This window comes from Corvus hawaiiensis, chromosome 14 (genome assembly GCF_020740725.1).
Source record: "Corvus hawaiiensis isolate bCorHaw1 chromosome 14, bCorHaw1.pri.cur, whole genome shotgun sequence".
Lineage (NCBI taxonomy): Eukaryota > Metazoa > Chordata > Aves > Passeriformes > Corvidae > Corvus > Corvus hawaiiensis.
Window position 1 is genome coordinate 19692848 of NC_063226.1, and position 17990 is coordinate 19710837.

The window sequence follows — 17990 nt, forward strand, 5'->3', positions numbered from 1 at the left end:
CTGGGTTTCCTCACCCAGTCTGAACACTGGGAGCCAAGCCCTTTTCTACCCCAGCCCTTCACAGCAGGTGCCTCCTGCCCCTCATGAGCTGCCAGAGGTTGTGTGGAGCTGTTGGGTGATGGAGCCATTTCCCCACGAGGGGAAGCAGCTCCCATCCCATGCAGGCAGGAGTGTTTGGGTCTCCCCCCTTGCCCTGGCGCACACAGCTCGAAGCATTTTTGGCCACTCTCGTTCTCCTTCAATTCAATCTTCCCAGAGCCTGCAAATCTGAGGCATTAAGAGGAAGACAAATTGTAATGAATGTATATTTGGAATATAAAAAGTAACGACTTAATATAACTTTCTCTTCTCTCCCCTCTCTTCCTCTTCATGACCTCATATTTTTAACATTTTGGGAAGTGCTAAATCCTGGAGGGATACACAGTGTGCCAGGGAGAGGTGGAGGTGTCTTCTCCCGAGCTGGGCTTGTCCTTTGGGTTATGATCACTCCAAAAGTCAGCAGCATGAGTAGGGGTACAGAAAGGGAACAGAAAGGCTGAAATAAAGTCCACCAAATATTACTGCCAAACCCCCTCCACCCCAAAACACTGGGGGAAACATCAGTTATTTTATTTACAATGGCAACGGGCTGAGGGGAACAAGAAAGGGCTTCTCTTGCATTACAAATAATGACTTTAAATGGCTGAGACTGCTTCTGAGCAGTGCTGATTTGGAGCCTTTCTTAAGGAAAACAACTTCTGCCTTTCTTAAAGGAAAACAACAAACCGAAAAATACCCACCACCCATCAAAAATATCAGAGTGACATTTCCCCCTACTTTCCAACAAGATAGTTTTTCCCTGGGGAAATAAATAAATTTACCAGCTCCAGTAACCCCCATCAGGAGGGGGACAGGGGGCAATTTTTACCCTTCTTACAAGGTGTAGACAGACAGTGGCAAGGATGGGCAGTGAATAATGTTGTTTATTATGTATAATAAGTAGCATCCAGAAATCTCAGTTAAGGACCAAGCGCCAGAGTGCCAGTCCCTGTACAAACACACAGTAACAGAGTCCCTGCCCTGAAGAGCACAGAGGCTAAAAATGGTTCCTTATGCGGCATAATTTGGAGGGGAAGAATAGGAATTGGAGGCAGAGAAATGAAAAATCAACCTTTTCCCTGATTTCCTTTTATATTCCAAACAAAGGCCATAAGACATAAATGCTGAGATCATAATTTCCAGTCCCCATCATTAGGTACTAGGATAGTAGAGTGATAGAATCATGGAATCATTTAGGTTGGAAAAGACCTTTTCTGATCATTGAGTCCAAATGTAAATCCAACCCTGCCAAGCACTCCACTAAACCATGTCCCCAAGTGCCACATCTCCACGTCTTTTAAACACCTCCAGGGATGGTGACTCCACCATTCCCTGGGCAGCCTGTTCCACAGCCTGACCACCCTTCCAGCGAGGAAATTTCCCCCAATATCCAACCTAAACCTGCCCTGGCACATCTTGAATTTGTTTTCTCTGTTCCTTGTTATCTGGGAGAAGAGACCAACCCACCCCTCACCACACCCTCCTGTCAGGGAGTTGTAGAGAGTGATAAAGTCTCCCCTGAGCCTCCTTTTCTCCAGGCTGAGTCCCCCCAGCTCCCTCAGCTTCCCCTCATCAGGCTTGTGCTCAGACCCTTCCCCAGCTCTGTTCCAAAACTGACCCCAGGAGTTGCGGTGTGGCCTCACCAGCGCCCAGCACAGATGGACAGGTCACTGCCCTGGTCCTGCTGGCCTTGGCTGCATTCATCTTCACCATGGCAGGGGGATGTGCAGGGGTGGGAATGTGACTTGCTGGTCCTTGGGAAGGGGAGGCAGGAGGTGAGGGAAGCCCAGTGCCCACCTGGCTGCTGAGGCTGGCAGGTTGAAGCTCCTCCACCAAATTCCTGGGAGAACGTTGAAACCTCCATGAGAGGAGGAGGCAGCACAGGTGTTTGAAGCAACCCAAGTGCCTTGCAGCAGCCCTGGTGCCTCTGTCCTCCCTGCCCAGAGCAGCACAGCTCAGCCCCATGGTTTTGGGCTGTGTTTAATGCCAGCCTAGGAGGGCACGGAGGGGCTTGACTCCCAGGGCCATTCTGAGCAGGGCAACTCACAGCTGCTGGATGGCTCTGAGCCCTGAGTTCCCTCCTGATAGCTGGAAAACCTTTTTATAAGGAAACTGGAGCCTTGCAAAGTAATTCCAAAAGAATGGCAGATTTTTCTTTTTGGCTTTTCTTAGCTTTCTGGTTTTTTGTTGTTTTTTTTTTTTTTTTTTGAGGTACTACAGGAACTTAAAAGCATGATTGAATTTGTGCATGCCTTTATTTATTGTGCTATGGATGATGGGCACAGATTTCCCTAAGCCAAAAAGCCCCCTCCCTCCTCCTTCCCCAGCCTTAGTAATCAGCTTCCTTGGGCTCCAGCCCACGCTAGACTATTTTCCTCTGTCAAATCCTCCATCATTGGTTAAATTACCTGGGTGTGTGTTGGCTTTATCTTTTTTTGGTGAAACCTTATAATCTTTCGAGTCTAATTTGTCCGAGTCCCTGTCGTCCTCTTAGGTTTTTGTGCACCCTCTTTCTCTCCTGGCTGATTTTGTAAAAAGTCCAATTTCAACAAGTTGCTGCTTTCAGGGCTGAAGTCTGTTCTCCAGTGCCCATGATAATCATATGTGTTCACCAAGAGCTTCGAAGCTCCAGCAAATTGCAGCTGTTTGGGCTCCTTTGCACAGGGCTGTTCAATTTTCCCTTCCACCCTCCCTTTCTCAGCTGCTCCCCTTCCACATTTTGCTCCCTGTGTTCAGTGCAGCCTCCACTGCCTGCACACCTTTCAAGCCACCATCCTGTTGAGGAGATATTTGGCACAGACCTTGGTTTGCCACCGGGGCGTCCCCTCCCACACATCCCCCCGACAGCTGCCTTCCCAAATGTGAGGACGTGCTTCACTCAGAGTCTGTCGTGTGAGCCAGATTTAATCTAGGATGCTCTTTCCTTTTGGCTCCCCACAGAGATCACAGGACCCTGTTTAATCCAGCTCCCTGTCGGTGTAGGGCTGAGTCATAGGAGGTTTTTCTGTTGCTACATCTAATAACGCTTTGCTACTGGGAGCAGAACATCAACCAGCTTGGCTGGGAGTCAGCACTGTCACCCAGCAGCTTCCCTTGTCTGCAAGTTGTTTTGATTCTTTTCTTAGACTTCTCCCTCTCTGTGTCTTTCTCTCTAAAACATTAATTTCCTCTAATTAGAGCCTCCTTAACAATTCTTTCCCCCCCCCTCAGTTAATTTCCTCTAATTAGAACCTCCTTAATAATTCTTTTGCTAAATCAATTTCCTCAGTTAGAACCGCCCGCCACAATTTCTTTCCACCCTTTCAAAAGCTGTCGGAGTAGCTAAGAAAATTATGCTTCTGAGTAACCTTTATCTTTTACTTGGTATTTTAAAAGAACTGTAACAGGTTAGACAGGCGCAATTTCCCCTTTCAGAGCTCTGCTGGTCTGACCCCATTAGGTTATACTTAGTTGAGTGTTGTACTATTGTATACTTAATAAGATGCTCTAGCTGTTCATCTGGAACCCAGGTAAGGCTGTATTTGTGAATGAATTAAACATGACACTTCATTATTCAGATCAGATTTAACAGTGTCAAAATCCGTCTTTAAACCAGATCAAATTGCTCTCCAAGAATATGTAAAACCTCCTGCCCCCGTTAGCTGTCCTGTGAGCCAACCTTTCCTAACTTTCCCTCTGCAGCCATGCTGGCTTTCTTCTCCTGACAAGCCTTTTAAGTTCTAATTTTTTTCTAAAACATGCTGTTTTTAAAAAAAGATCTTTTTTGTTTCTAATTTACACAGTGAGTAACTATCAACAGCCCACTGCTTTTCAGAACCATGCTGTGGGCCACATCAGCGGTTGGTGTAGATGGGGAGGCAGCCAGTTGACACATTATGGACCTTGGGCCTGAGTTTCCTCCTCTATCTTATGCAGTTTCTCCCCAGCTGAAGCTGTGTTTTGCATTTCTCCATACCTTTAAGACGGAACCATCTCACTACGTTTGTCCTCCTTGAAACCCATCAAGGACAACTCACTCCATTTCCCAATTTTGTGAGGAAACAGGCCAAGTACTGATGGCAACGGGGAGGGGTCATCCAGTTAGAGGGAAAACTCTTGTTTTATGCAATTATGAAAGAAATAAAGAAGGGGAACACATCTGAGCTGTGGGAGTGCACTGGTAGCTGTTTTCCCTTTCCTGTGCCCCTTCCTCGGGTTGGCACCTACTAACCAGCACAGATCTGATGGCATCAAGGAGTGTCACTGTGTGGGACAGCACTGCCCCACGTGAGACAGGCCAAGGAAAACTACCTCACAACAGGCTCAGGAGGCTCCTTCTGGCCTTTCTCACAAGGACTTCCTCCCTTTTTTGGCTATGCCCAACTGCAGAGCCTGCTCCGAGTCCTGGTCACACAGCAGAAATGTCACCGTGGGCCCTGAAGAGTCTGCTTCAGTAAGGCAGGTGGGCCCTTCCAACTTGTGAAGTGCTTTTCACCACTGTCTGATGGGAATCAGCAGCGCCTCAGTGGGTGGGTGTCCTGGAGTGATCCGTGAGGAATGCTTCACAGAGACTCTGCGGGGAGCTGGGGGAGGCTTGCAGCAACTCCATCCTCATCAGTGCCGCCATCAGATGTCTGGGCAGGCCCAAAACATTTTAGCCAAGCCCAGCTACTGTGGGAAAGCTGCACTGCTGTCCTTTTCCACGCTATTTTCTTCTGACCTTTCTGAGCTTCTAGCACCCCACAAAGTCTGTTCTGGTGGAAGTGGTGCAGAAGTCATAAGATGAATTTTATTTCCTTTGCAGTCTTAATAACTGTGCAGAAAACTCCACTTGCCATCACTTCCTTGAAATTTTGGAGTAGGATTAGATGGAAAAATGAAATGCATTAAGGTTTTTGTTTTTGACAAAATCCCTAATGCTTGAGATGGCAATAGGATGTTTTTGGGTAATCTTACAAGGAGTACAATGCTGGTGGTGTTGGAGAGAGGGTTGTCTGGGGAAGGGTAGATTCTCTAAAAAGATATGTTAGAAGGCTAAAAAAAAGCTGTTTGGTTCTTCTCAGAAGAGATGAGAGAGCAGGAAGAGGGAATCACCAGGTTGGGTTGTTCAGACTGACAGCTGACTACAACAGAAGAGACGCTGTTATCTATGCTCCTTGAGAAGCCCCTCTGGCTGGTGTCCAGTCCGTTCCAGCTGAGGACAAAGAAGGGCTAGAGATAGAGATAGGCAATCCAGTAGACGATGTTGAAGAGCAGGAAGGCGGTGGGGAAGAAGACGCGGGAGTAGGAGTCCAGGCGGGATATGTGGATGCGGACCCTCCCCTCCCGCCACATTCCCGTCTGACAGTCCTCGATGCAGCAAAAGAACCTCTCGCATTCCTTTCCCTCCAGGCACGGGGAGCCAGGGTCGTCATCCTCATCCTCCTCGATCTCTGGGGGCCAGTGCATGATGTGGTTGATGTTGATGGTGGTGAAGGTTGGCATCACCTGTGCACCGGCAGGTGGCTGGAAGGGGGAGAGGTGGGCAGGTTAAAGGGGAGGAAAAAGCAACCAAACCTGTTCTAGACACCAACCCCCACCCAGCTGGCAACAGATCAGATCATCATGGGTGCACTTTGATGGAGAGGGGTGACTGATCATCCCCAGTCTCTCTGCACCTGGTTGTGAATCACCACGTTTGCATACTGGGGAACTGGCAGCTCCTGCATGGCTGTGAGCGTCCTTCCTGGCACCCCAGGGCACAGCCCTACTCAGCAAAGGTCTGATTGCTCTGGTTCCCCATCTGTGCCAGTAATAGTGCAGAAACACGACCTGTTCGAGCTGTTCTAGCCTCTTCCCTCATTCCCCTGAGCTCAGCTGTCTCTGAAGACGCAGCACACAGCCCAGATGTGTCTGCTGGTTGCTGCAGGTTACTGGAGAGAAGCTGGGGAAAGGCTGCGTGTGGCTCCTCTTGGCCCATCGCAAGCCTCATGGAAGAGCTCTGTCCGCCCTGGGATAGGAGGGCAGGGGGATATGAGGGATATGGGGGATATGAGGGATATGGGGGATGTGCTGGGAAATGAGCCTGGCGCAGATGAGATTCGTCTTTTTCTGTTTCAGTTCTGTCCCAGTTCAGAGGCCTCTTTCAGCTCATGTGACAGAAGTACCTGCCATGAGCTTGGGGAGATCTCATGATAGAGGATGAGGATGAAGACAATGACAATCACCCTGGGTTCACTATCCTCACACTCAGGAGGTCTTCTGATGGAAGACCACAAAAGAAAGCAGGTTTCTGCATCTCTGTGAACCAAGATATCTCTGTAATCCAGAGATCAAACCGATACAGGTGTCTTAAAGTGGCATTCACGTTCAGTCATGTGAGTCATTCTAAACTGTTCTGATGAGCTCTCCAGGGGTTCTGAGGAGAGCACAGGGTGCCTGGCTCTGACAGGGGCTTCCTTGTTTTAAGGCAGCCTCAGCTGCTTTTTCTGGTTGTGTCTCACCTCTCAGACCCAGCACACAGAGTGGTCTGAGGACTGGATGAACGCAGTACGGGTCAGGCACTAAACCACACCAGCAGTTTCCAGTGCAGCTCAGGAAGATATTTTTAAATAACTTGGGGTTGTAACAGCATCCACTCTGCTGGCCCCTCTGACCTACCAGCCTCGCTTTCCTGTGGCTGTGCTCCAGTGGTTTCTTGTTTCCCACCAGGTAGTTGAGCGTGGCGTACTCCATGAGAGCGGCAAAGACGAAGATGAAGCACACAGAGACAAAGAGGTCCATGGCTGTGATGTAGGAAACACGGGGGAGGTGCTTGCGGGAGATGGTGCTCAGGGTGGTCATGGTGAGCACAGTCGTGATACCTAAGAGAGAAAAGAGCTGGCTTAAGTACTGACAGGGAGCATTTCTGTCTTCTCCACACATCCAGCCCTCAAAACACCCATTTTCCTTCTACTCTGGTTGTCTGGTTCCATTTTTGCTCTGCTCAGCCAGACTCTGGTCTTGAGGAACCCTCTAACAATTCTCTATGAGAAAGAGAGGTGTTCAAAACTCGGGTATTGCACAATGTGGACCGGTAAAGGAGCAGGAAGCTCAGACTCTGCGTGAGGCTGAGTTGGTCGGGCAGGGCTTGCCCTTGGTGCAGACGTGCTGGCTGTGTTGGTACCTCCTGTCCTCCATGTGCCTCAGCACAGCTTCTAGAAGGATCTGTTCCATGATCCTCCCAGGCAGAGAGGGGAAACTGACAGGTCTCTAGTCCCTGGGGTCCTCCTTTCTACCCTTTGAAAAAATGGGTGCAATATTTCCATGAGACTTTTCAAGTATCGTGGAGAGTGGCTTGGAAACCACATCAGCCATGCTCTGGGGTGCATCTTGTCAGCTCCCACAGACTTATGGATGTTCAGGTTCTTCAGGTGGTCTCAAATCTGATCTTCTCTTGCAGTGAGAGGGACTTCACTGCCCCAGTCCGTCTTGCAGTCCATCCACTGTGGAATGTGGAGAGAGAGGCTGCCAGTGAAGACTGAGACAAAAAATTACCTCAGCCTCCTTCTCATCCATTTTTCCCCATTTGCCAGTTGTATTCAACTTCCTTTGACCTTCTCTTTCTGTCTGACAAACCTGGGGAAGCCCCTGTTGGTATCCCATGCATCCCTAACCCCCTCCCTACATAACTGGGCAGTGTCCCTATGCTCCTCCCAGGATACCTGTCCCTGCTTCCACTGCCTGTGCGTTTCCTTCTTTCCCTTTAGTCTGACCAGGAGCTCTTGACTCATCCACGCTGGTCTCTTGCCTTGCTTTCCTGATTTCTTACACCTGGGCGTTGAGAGCTCTTGTGCTCTTTGCAAAATGTCCTGAAAGATCTCCCAGTGCTCTTTTGCTCCCTGGTCAAGGGGTTTCTCTGTTGTAGACACCAATCTCAAGGTTCCCTTTATTTCCTTGGTCCGGTTCCTACCCATAAATTTTCAGTCTGCTCGTGGCTGCTCTTTGGAGACAGCTCTTCACAATGTATCCATTCCTTGATGCAGAGGGCAAGCGCGTGGGAGGTGATAAGGAATTTCTTTTGACTTGAGTGGGGCTTGGAGTTGTTTTTGCAGGAGCAGCAATGCCCACGTTTCTGCTTCCAGAGATGAAGTGTCAGGAGTCAACAAAGGATCAGCTGCAGGAGCTGGTATTGTGATCTCATCCACTGGTTTTGAGGATGTGGGGAAGAAGCAGCAAGTCCACTTGTTTCTCCTTCTCTAGAATCCATCTAAATCCACCTGCCACCCTCTCCTGGGGTCACCCCAGCAGCTCTGGGGGTGAGCATGGTGAAGATTTTCATGTTTTGCTGCTGTACTTGCATTAGCAGATGTGATGTGACTTCCCGTATTTCTGAAGTGCTGGTGGAACTGGTCCAGTTTAAATGCCCCTAATGTAGGTTGGCAGGCTCAAAATGTGCTGGGGATCATTTGTATTAAGTACAACAGGGGCTGTGCAGAGAATACATTATTCTTCACGTGCTGAGGTCCCTTCCCATAGAGAGGGGCCCCTCTCCTGGGGGAACTTGCCTTTGTTTTTTGAGACAGTCACTAGAGCTGTGCATATTTTCCTCTTGCTGTTCATTCCCTTACCAGCCACAGACTACGGCACACCCTCACCTTCATTGCAAATGACACCCTCCTCCTCCTCCTCTCTCCACAGGCACCAGACAAATTAATTTTGATAGGGAGGTGGGGAGACATGGCCATCATGGATGGGCTCTGAACAGCTGATGGGCCCTCCTCTCCTCCCCATCCCCACAGAGACCTGCAGGCAGGGCTGAGAATGCTACCTCCAATTAAAGGCAAAGTCGGCGGGGCTGATAGGAAGGACAGAGCTGGGAATCACAGCTTGCTGCAAAATGTAGATACAGCCAAAGCGTATTAAAGACTCACAAAGATCTCCCCAGCACCTATCAGAGCAGCATTCAATCAACAGAAGCTTTTCTCCTGCCTCAAGGAGCCACTGCAGTTTGCTGAGAAAATCTAAACAATAGGCAGAGCTCTTGTCACTCTCTGGATCCTATGGGGTGACCAACAGAAAAAGGTTGTACCCACAGGGCTTCCAGCTCCTGCCAGAGCCTGGGGCTCTGTGGATGCAGCCAAGCAACTCTGCCCATTAACCCTACAACCTTCCTGTCACCAGCCCTACACAGAGGCCTTGAAAAGTCGTGAGGAAACGTAGAAAACATGGATGTGACAGGAGGCCTTTGGGCAGCACTGCAATGCCACAGCTCAGCCCCTCCCTCTCCCTTTTGGTGCATGAGAATACCCCACTCAGCTTGGAAAAGGCTGTGCTTGGGTTTCAGATCAAGACAGGAGAGTGAGATATTCTCCTGAGATAATCCAGCAGCCCAAGCCAGCGCAGCTGGAGATTTGGTTGAGCTGTGGAGTGTTACACACAGGAAGCTGAAGGAGGAGAATATTCTCTGGTAAGCTCAAAAATGCCAGAAAATGGCAAAGTTCTTCAGGAGATTTTGTACTCCAACACTGCCAGTCTGCCTACCTGGCAGAGTTTGACAAGCATCAGACATGCATCATCCTGTCTCTTACCCAGAGATGTCCTGGCTGGCGTAGAGTCTCTCTTGATCCAGAAGGAAACCCAGGAAAGAACAACAGTCAGGATGCAGGGAATGTAGGTCTGAATGGCAAAGTAACCCATACGTCTACTTAGGTCAAAAGAAACTGTCATCACCATGTACTCCCCTAGGAAAGAGCAACAGAGACATTGGAATCATAACATGGGGCTTCTTAAAGCAGAAAAATCAGCAAAGGTTCAGAATTCAGAGTTTCTGATGAGATTCTCTTGTTGTTTTAAGTGCCTGTCCATCTGCTGTTGTCGCTGCCCAGATTGTTAACTTCACGTGGCTGGCTGAGTAGGTTTGGAGACTCGCTGGGTTTGTGGCTAATGGACTCTGTGCCTACCTGGCTGGCTCTGCTGCTGTCCTGCTGGATGTCTTTGTGACTAATTGAAGAGCTGACTTTGTGGTTGCCCAACTGGCTGCTTGCCTGGCTGTCCATACGGCCACCAGGCTGTGTTTGTACTGGCCTGGCTAAGGACACTGAAAAGCACACGGTTTGGAAAAGTTTCAGGGAAGAAACTGCAGAGAGCATTTATCTTCAGCTGATTGCTGCAAGGGTTTCTTTTCTATAGAAGCTCTTTGGCTGTAACAGGCTGCATGGCCTGGCTTGCTAACGAGCCACCTGAGCTGGGACAAGGGAGGTGTCCTTCAATCGCTTCCGCTGAGAGTCGGTTCTGCCTCTGGAAAAGGCGTGTGGTGCTGCACATCCTAATTGCTCATTTGGCAACTTACGGTGGAGGTTCTTTCTTTCTTTTCACAGGCTCACAGTGAGTATTGGAAGAACCTGACAGCTCTGGGGTTAAGACGGAGCTTGCAAGCAATTACCAAAAAAAGAGAATTACAAACATCAGAGGGGCACTGGTGCATTCAAGACACTTTCACTTCTTGTCCCAGTTTGTGCTGCCTTTCTACCCTGGCTGCCACTGTTGAGAGCAGCAGCTTCCTGCAGAGTGCGAGAAGCACTGCTCCTTGCTGTTTCAGGGGGCTTAGAAGTATGAGCTCACCCCACCTTCAGGAATCCAGAGGCTTTCCTCTGTTGTCTGTGGGAAGGAAAGGGGATGTGAGCTATTATGAGGAGGAGGAGGAGCTGAGGAGCTTCCATTACTTAGTTTCTTCACACAGGCAGCCTTGTCCCTGTCTCTTACAGCACAGTTCAGGGGTTCATCAGCCTGACATGAGTTTACAGAAAGACAGATCAAGACATGCAAGTTCTGATTTCTCCACCCCTGTCCCAGTCATAAGCATCACCCAGAGATCACACAGAGTGCACACAAGAGGGGATTTAAGCTCCTTCTCCTCTCCCTCCTGACCCTCCAATTAGGGATAGCTTCATTCACATCAGCATTGTCACCCCACAGTTCACAGATGTCAGTGGTTCTGGCCTCTCCCTGCTTTGTCTTCTCCTCACCACTCATCTCCATCACTTCTGCTCCCTCTAGCCAAGGTCCATCCTTTCATTTTTAGCTTCTTTCTCTGACTGTGCTGTTGTGACCTTCCTTCCCCACCCCTGTGGAGCAGTCTGATGACTCCTTTGTCTCCCCCCAGGCCTCCAGCACAGTGCTGCTCCTGTGGGCTGCCTTCCTTTGCCTCACCTGCCCCAGTCCTGAGCACTTCCGAGGTGTTCCTCAGCCCTGTGAAGTCGAACTGGTAGAGCCTCCAGGTGCGCTGGTCAGAGACCTCGATGGAGTAGCGTCTCCAGCGATAGACGATCTCCTCCCGAGGGTATCCATCTGGGAAAGGGGCACGGACATCAGTGGAAGAGTGTGCCATGTACCCCCTTCTTGGCAACCAGCCTGACTGCAAAAGCACTGTCCTCTCACCAGAGCTGTTCTGCAAACAGGAGCCCTTCAGGCAGGTGCCTTTTGTTTAGATTCCCTGAGGCATTCCCACATGGAATGGGAGTAGGGACTGCATCCCCCTTCGTGGGCTGTTTCAGATTCTGGGGATGGGGAAAGCACTGCCAGAAACAAAGCACTGCCAGAAACAGAGCCTTTCTAAGGACTGCACTGCTGCCAACGAGACGTGGCTTGGTCCTAGAGGACTCTGCTGGTTTGAGGAAGAACTTCTTTGAGGGTGGCAGAGCAACGGAATAGTCTGCCCAGGGAGGTTGTGGAGTCTCCCTTCCACAATGCTGGATTCGAAACTGTGGATTCCAAACCCCACCTGGCTGCATTCCTGTGTAACCTGCTGTAGGTGATCCTGCTTTGTCAGTGGGCCTGTCCAAAGGCCCCTTCCAACCCAGACTGTTGTCATTGTGAGTCCACCAGCCTGAAATCTTTAAGGGTTTTATCTCCCTGGGGCAGCTGGCACCCCATGAGTGCCACGCCAGGCATGAGTACACCGGGAATACAAAGCTGCCAGCGTGGTTCTGGCTGCTCTGTGTGCTCCCTGTACCTCTTATCCTGGCAGCTGATCTATGGAAAAGAAGGGGTGCACTCTCCATGGAGAAGAAAATCTGGCCCTGCAGGCTGCAGCACGGCTTCTCCTGCCTCTGGCTTTCTTGACAAAGAAACAAGCCCACTGTGAAGCAGGGACCTAGGAGAAAGTCTCTCAGAGGAGGATGGAGTAAGAGCTTGGCAGCAAACTAACAGTGTGTTTCTAATTATCAAGCGTGTATGGCATGCACCGTTAATTAGCAAAAAGTGAGGGGTGGTGGGAGATGAAGGGATGAGATCTCCTCAGCATGCTGCCTCCCTCTGAAGCACCTCAGAGCTCTGAGCTACAGCTCTTCAGTGGCAGGGGGAGCAGGAGAACCCGAGCTCAGATGATTAAATCAGATTTCCCACCCACGCACAAGGACAGGGATCTCTTGGTGCAGAAAGGCTCCCTGCAAAATTACCAGAGGACATGTGATAACATCAGCAGCCCTCTCTACTGAAGAGTCTGAGAGGGGAGGTCTGAGTAACCCTTCTTTGGAGCAGAAAGTTTCTAGACCTCACTCAGAGAGTGGGAGAAGGGGGAAGATTCAAGGCAGGACGGGTGCTATTTGTCCAGCAGAATATATCCATGTTCTGTCTGGAGTGACCGGAAGGTCAGTGAAACAATCTCCTCCAACCATCCATCCAAATTAAAGGGAAACTCAGAGATGCTGTGAATCTGTCCCTGATGACCTCTGCTAGCCCAGGAGTGGGAGAATGCTTCAGGCCATGAAGGGTAATGGCTCAGGAAGGGTGCCATAGAAATCAGGTGAAAAAATGTACCTAAAAGGGAGCATGGTTTCCCCAGAAAAGTATTGCTCCACTGAGGTTTCTCTGCTTGCCTTCTAAAGCTATCATAAAAACATGTATACTCACAACTGGAAAAAACCAAAGGGCAGGAGTGAGTGTCCATTGGGAAATTCTGCAGCTGGAGCAGACATTCAGCCTCGATTGTCAGCCTGAGACAGGAAGAGAGAGAAAGAGATTTTGAGCTGGTGAAGATGGTTTGATTCCAACACCTAAATGTGACAGAGGCATTCTCACTTCCTTGAGAACTAATTTGCTGAAGATCAGTCTGTTTGCTGGAACATTCCAAACCAAAAATATATGTTTGGATATTTTTCAAGGTGAGGAAAAAACATCTAAGTTTCACCTTCAAAAAGCCCTTCTGTTTAGTCAAATTTTTGGATTCGTTTATGGAAGTGACAAGTTATGGGAACAAAAAGCTAAATGTTTATTGACAGAATAAAAAAGCTGGGCTGAGCAAGAGAACATTCTAAAGGATTTTAGTTTAGGAAACCACTTGTCCGTCTCCTTGTTCTCTCCCCTCAGCAGAGCTAAGAGCCTGCTGGATGTACCTGAGAGTGTAGAGCACCTTTCCGTCATTCCAGATGCGGAGAAGCTGATTGGGAGTGGTTATCCAGTGGGAGTCAGCCCGTTTGGAGTTCCTAAAGAAGGTGTCAGGGATCCAGATGCGGCTCACCATGTTGGTGTTCAGCGTGAGCGCCTTCAAGGTGCTGTTGAACCGCAGGCGCCGGTCGTACCACGTCTGAGCAAAGAAGATGTCAATGGTGTATTCCTGGGAAAGACAAGGAAGAATGGGATGTTCTGAGAAGGATTCAGGCCAAGCAGAGCCTGCTCCTCTGGTCTGCAGGCAGTCACAGCCAGAACGTTTATTTTCTCAGCCTGGGAGCAGGTGTTGGTGGCCAGTGATGCCTTTCCAGGCTCACTTTTAGCTCGTGGCCAGGACATCCATGGCACACTCAGAGGGAGCCAAAGACTCTGTGTTCACTGGTGGGCTGAGCCTGGAAAACCAGGACCATACAAACAAGACCTTGGGCTTCCTCTTGGCAGACAACTCAATACTCTTTTAAGCACAGGCATGAAGGGGCAGGGTGGATGTTGGCTGAATCCAGCCCTAAGTTCAGCTGTACCTTTCAGTCATAGGCAGGGAAAGCTGCTCACCAGCTTAGCAGAGAAGGCAGGCAGACAGCTCTTTCTGGTTTTTATTTGGATACAGCCCAGCCCTGTTCCACACACCTAATTTGTACATAGAGCAATAATAGTGCTGTGCATAAATCTAGTGAGAATCCACCCCCTGCTACAGCACTTACACTGCAAATGGTTCATATGAAAACCAAGAGCACTCTGGGTCCTTGGGCAGATATCTCTTGCTGGAGATTAGAAAAGAAAGCTGGGGCTGCATGGTCCCAGCTCTGGGTGCAACCAGTTAAAAATCCTGAGTCTTTTGCCAGCAGAAAAGAGATTTTCCACCATAATAAGGACCTTCAGTTTTGGTGAGAGAGTATGTCCTAGCTCACAGATAACTGGCAGTTCTGGGAGGCAGCTCCTGCCTGGATTGGACTGGCAGTAGCCCACGCCATTAGCCCACCACTCTGCTGCTCGCTGCTGCAAGTCAATTTGCTCCTTAAACTCTTTTTCAGCCTCCCTGAGAAGATGCTAATTAATGCCATGCAGGAACAAGTCTGGCACTCAGCAGCTGTCTGAACCAGACCCCAAATCCAGTTCCACCAGTCCATACTACACTCAGTCCCCTGCTCCCGATAGCTCCTGACGTGACCTTTGGTCCCTTTCACTCCTGTTGAACCAGCACGATCCCCATTGTCCCCCTCTCTTTTGTGTGCAGAGATGAAGAAAGTCTGACTTTGCCATCCCTCCCTCCCATTCTCCTCCTCCCTCTATCGATTTATCTCGGTGGAATTTTTATGACTGCAGCACATCCTCCCCACGCTGCCCTCGCTGCTGGTTCAGAGCCGGCTCCTCCAGCCGTGCTGCTAAAATAGCTGCAGCTCCCGGTGCCCTCCCTCGGACAGCGTGTCCTGCTGGGGGCGGGCAGAGCAGGGCAGAGCACAGGGCCCACTCCATCTTCCTCGCCCTTGCTCCCCTGGCAGCCCACGGTGAGGAGTGATGGGTCCCCAACATGCCCCTTGCATAGGAATGAGATCATGAGGGAAGAGCTTTTGGCATCAGGCGGCCGAGTCACTCTCCGGGCTGATGCTTCACCCTGGTCAGACACGGGGATGAGCAAAGGTGACAGGGACAGGGTCCTAATGGAGCTGGGACAGCAGCAGCCCTCACAGCCAAGTGCACAGGCGTGGCCACTGCCCAAACCCAGGGGGTTGGGAGGGCCCATCCCAGCACCCGAGTGTTCTGGATCTCACTGGGTATTGCTTGGATATAGAGTATGTGGTGATGGAGACATGGATCAGGCTGTGAAACTGTGAAATAAAAGCAGCATTGGCACAGTGTTGGGGCCAAAATAGCACAATATTTGACATATTCTCCCCCATCACTGCACACCCCGTTTGAGTTCATGTGAGTTTACATAGCTCCTCCTAAGCAATATCTCTGCTGTAGGAGAAAGCAACCAAAACCGCAGTGATAAATTCACATTAGGTGCCAATATGAGTGTTTAACTCCCAACTGGAGTCACTGGTGACATCTCGCTTCTGGGCTGGCTGCTCAGTTATGTCCTGCTGTAAAGTTCAACACTCAAGTCTGGGATAATCAATGCTAATGCTTTGGAAGAGTGGAGGGTCAGCTGTCCCACGGGCTTAGCACTTGTTGTCAAGCCCAGATTTTCAGGAGGGATCAGCTTTAAAGAGCTCCTCTTGTGCCATTCATAGCCAGCCTGTGCAAAAGGTGTGGTGCACGAGTCATTCAGCTCTTCAGAAAAAATCCGAGCTGTTATTGTCACTGTCCCGTGGTTTGATCTAATTTCAGTGGCTATTATTAGCACAACTATTCACGAGGCAGACCTTAGTAGCTGAGCTGGCTCCCTTGCCTCTCTGTAGGGAGCCCGTTGGGAAATTTTGGCATTTACAAATGTATTTTCTTTCAGAATTACCTGAGGCAAGATTTATACAAAAGTGCTCTGGCCTTTGGGAGGACTTTTACCCTTCCAATTTCCTCCCCCACCCTGCTGAGTGAGCGAGCAGCTGTGCCTGGCTGAGCTGCTGAGTGGGGCTAAACCACAACAGCTCCTGAAGACTTCAGCTCCTACTCCCATCAAGAATCCCCACCCTGATGCTGAGGAACCTTGTATGGCTGGGGTTCTGCACTGGGACAGAGCTCAGACCCTTCCCTGGGCATTATTCAAATCCCACTTAGCTGGAGGCATGTGCCAAGGTGATTAAACCAGGAGGTGATTGACCATGGGTTTCCTACAGCCCTTAGAAAGGGTAGGGACTTCTGGAGGGAGATCTCAATATGAAGCAGTCCAGGTTGTCTTCTGGAAATACTTCTTGCTCTTCCTGACCTTGGAAGAGTCCCCTGATCAAAACTGAGTAGCTGAAGTTTGGCAGGATGAGCTCAGCCCCTAAAACTCAGGGCACTGTTTCTTGATCTCCTGCACCCCTGTAGTTTTTCTCTGTCCCTGACTCATTCTCAGCCGTCAGAAAGAGACTTCTCAGTGCCTCGATTTCCCCATGTGGAAAAGGGTTATTGTAAAATACGCCTCCACCATTACTGTACCATCTGCTGTGCAGCACATGGAGGTTGTTAACTTCTCTGTGAAAGCACAGGCATTTTTAGTGTTTTTAACAGAAGGAGCTAACGCAGTAAGGAGGAATTGCTTTAACAGTTTGGCCACACCATTTGGATCACACGTGGGGTAGCACACACATGTTGGCATGCATGCAATATGACATCGAATTTCAGTCACAAAATGATAAATCAAACTCCCCATGAGGCAAACCCTGAGGGCTGCCTACCCGAAACACTGTCACATGAGTTTATCCCATGCTGAGGGATGCCCTGCAGCGTTGCCTCTGCTGGCTGAGCGTGCTCATGTCCAACCCAGCCTTTCAGCCTGTCCCTCCTGGCCCTGGGTCACTGTCATCACCAAGCACTGCAGCACATCCCTGATCAGCCCTGGTTTTCCTCATGTGGGCAGCACAGATGCTGGTGGAAACACAGAACGGCGTAACCTGAAAGCATTTAGTGGAAAGAGTGGTGCTCAGTAAAAGAGCATTTGTGAGAAATAAAAGGATGGGGGGCTGGCAGGGGTATTTCACATAGGAAGAAAAAAATAACAAGATTTTACTGCACTCTCAAATTCTTTCATTTTTCAAAAGCTACGAGTTTGCTGCGTGAAAAGTAATTTCTGAGAAAAACCCAAACGTTTTCAATCCAAAAGAAAAGAGACTTGTTCAGAAATCAGCCTCTCCCCAGCACAGGAGAGCTGGGAGCTGACCTTGTGTGCTACCCTGAGGCCTGCTCCTTGGGTTATCTCTGCTGCTCTGCCCTCACAGATGGGGAATCAGTCCATATTTCCAGTCAGATCTGGCTCTAGGAACTCTGCTCTGGACCAAGTTCCACCCTGGCTTCCCAGCAGATACGAGTTAGGGCTACTGGCTTTCAGACTAAACTCACAGGGTTTTCATGACATGACTTGAAATGAACAGTGTGTTTTCAGGTTACCTTAGACACCAAATAAACACAGCTGGGCCTTGCCAAAACAGCCTTTTCAAATGGTTATAATCAAGTTTGTGTGTTCAGTCCAGCTGACCCCTCTCAAGGGTGCAATTAGTGGGATCCAGAGGGGCTGGGTCCCCATGGTTCCTCTGTTCCATCTACGAGCTTCTTTCTCTGAGTTAAGAGCTCAGCTTTCTGCCAAATGCCAAAGAGAGGAGCAGAGCCATGAGAGGAACATGTCTTAGATGGCCTCCTAAATTAGGATAAAATGAAAGATTTAAATGTGGGTTTTGCAACCACTTGTATTCAACAGCTACAAGAAAACCTCTGAACAGAGGGCTCAGAGACCTGGAAACACGTTCCTCAATTTTCCTCTGCTGGAGAGATAGTTTAGTCTCTTCCAGCTCAGAATACGCTGTGAAAAATCCTAAATAACAATGTGGCTGAGAGATTAATATCCTAGACAGTCACTTTCTAGCTTTTATTGTTCTGATATTTGTTTT

At 49.5% G+C, this 17990-nt stretch overlaps 1 protein-coding gene across 1 annotated transcript in view; it reads right to left on the reverse strand.

Annotated features, from left to right (window-relative positions):
• Positions 1-944: 944 nt before the first annotated feature.
• The window catches only part of LOC125333120 (gamma-aminobutyric acid receptor subunit gamma-4), a 36344-nt gene continuing 19298 nt past the window's right edge, over positions 945-17990 (reverse strand). The window contains exons 4-9 of the mRNA XM_048318775.1: positions 13410-13630; positions 12928-13010; positions 11227-11364; positions 9606-9758; positions 6697-6899; positions 945-5562 (exon numbers count right to left, since the gene is read on the reverse strand). Coding sequence (XP_048174732.1) covers positions 5269-5562; positions 6697-6899; positions 9606-9758; positions 11227-11364; positions 12928-13010; positions 13410-13630 — 1092 coding nt within the window. The 3' untranslated portion in view covers positions 945-5268. The remainder of the gene's footprint in view (positions 5563-6696; positions 6900-9605; positions 9759-11226; positions 11365-12927; positions 13011-13409; positions 13631-17990) is intronic.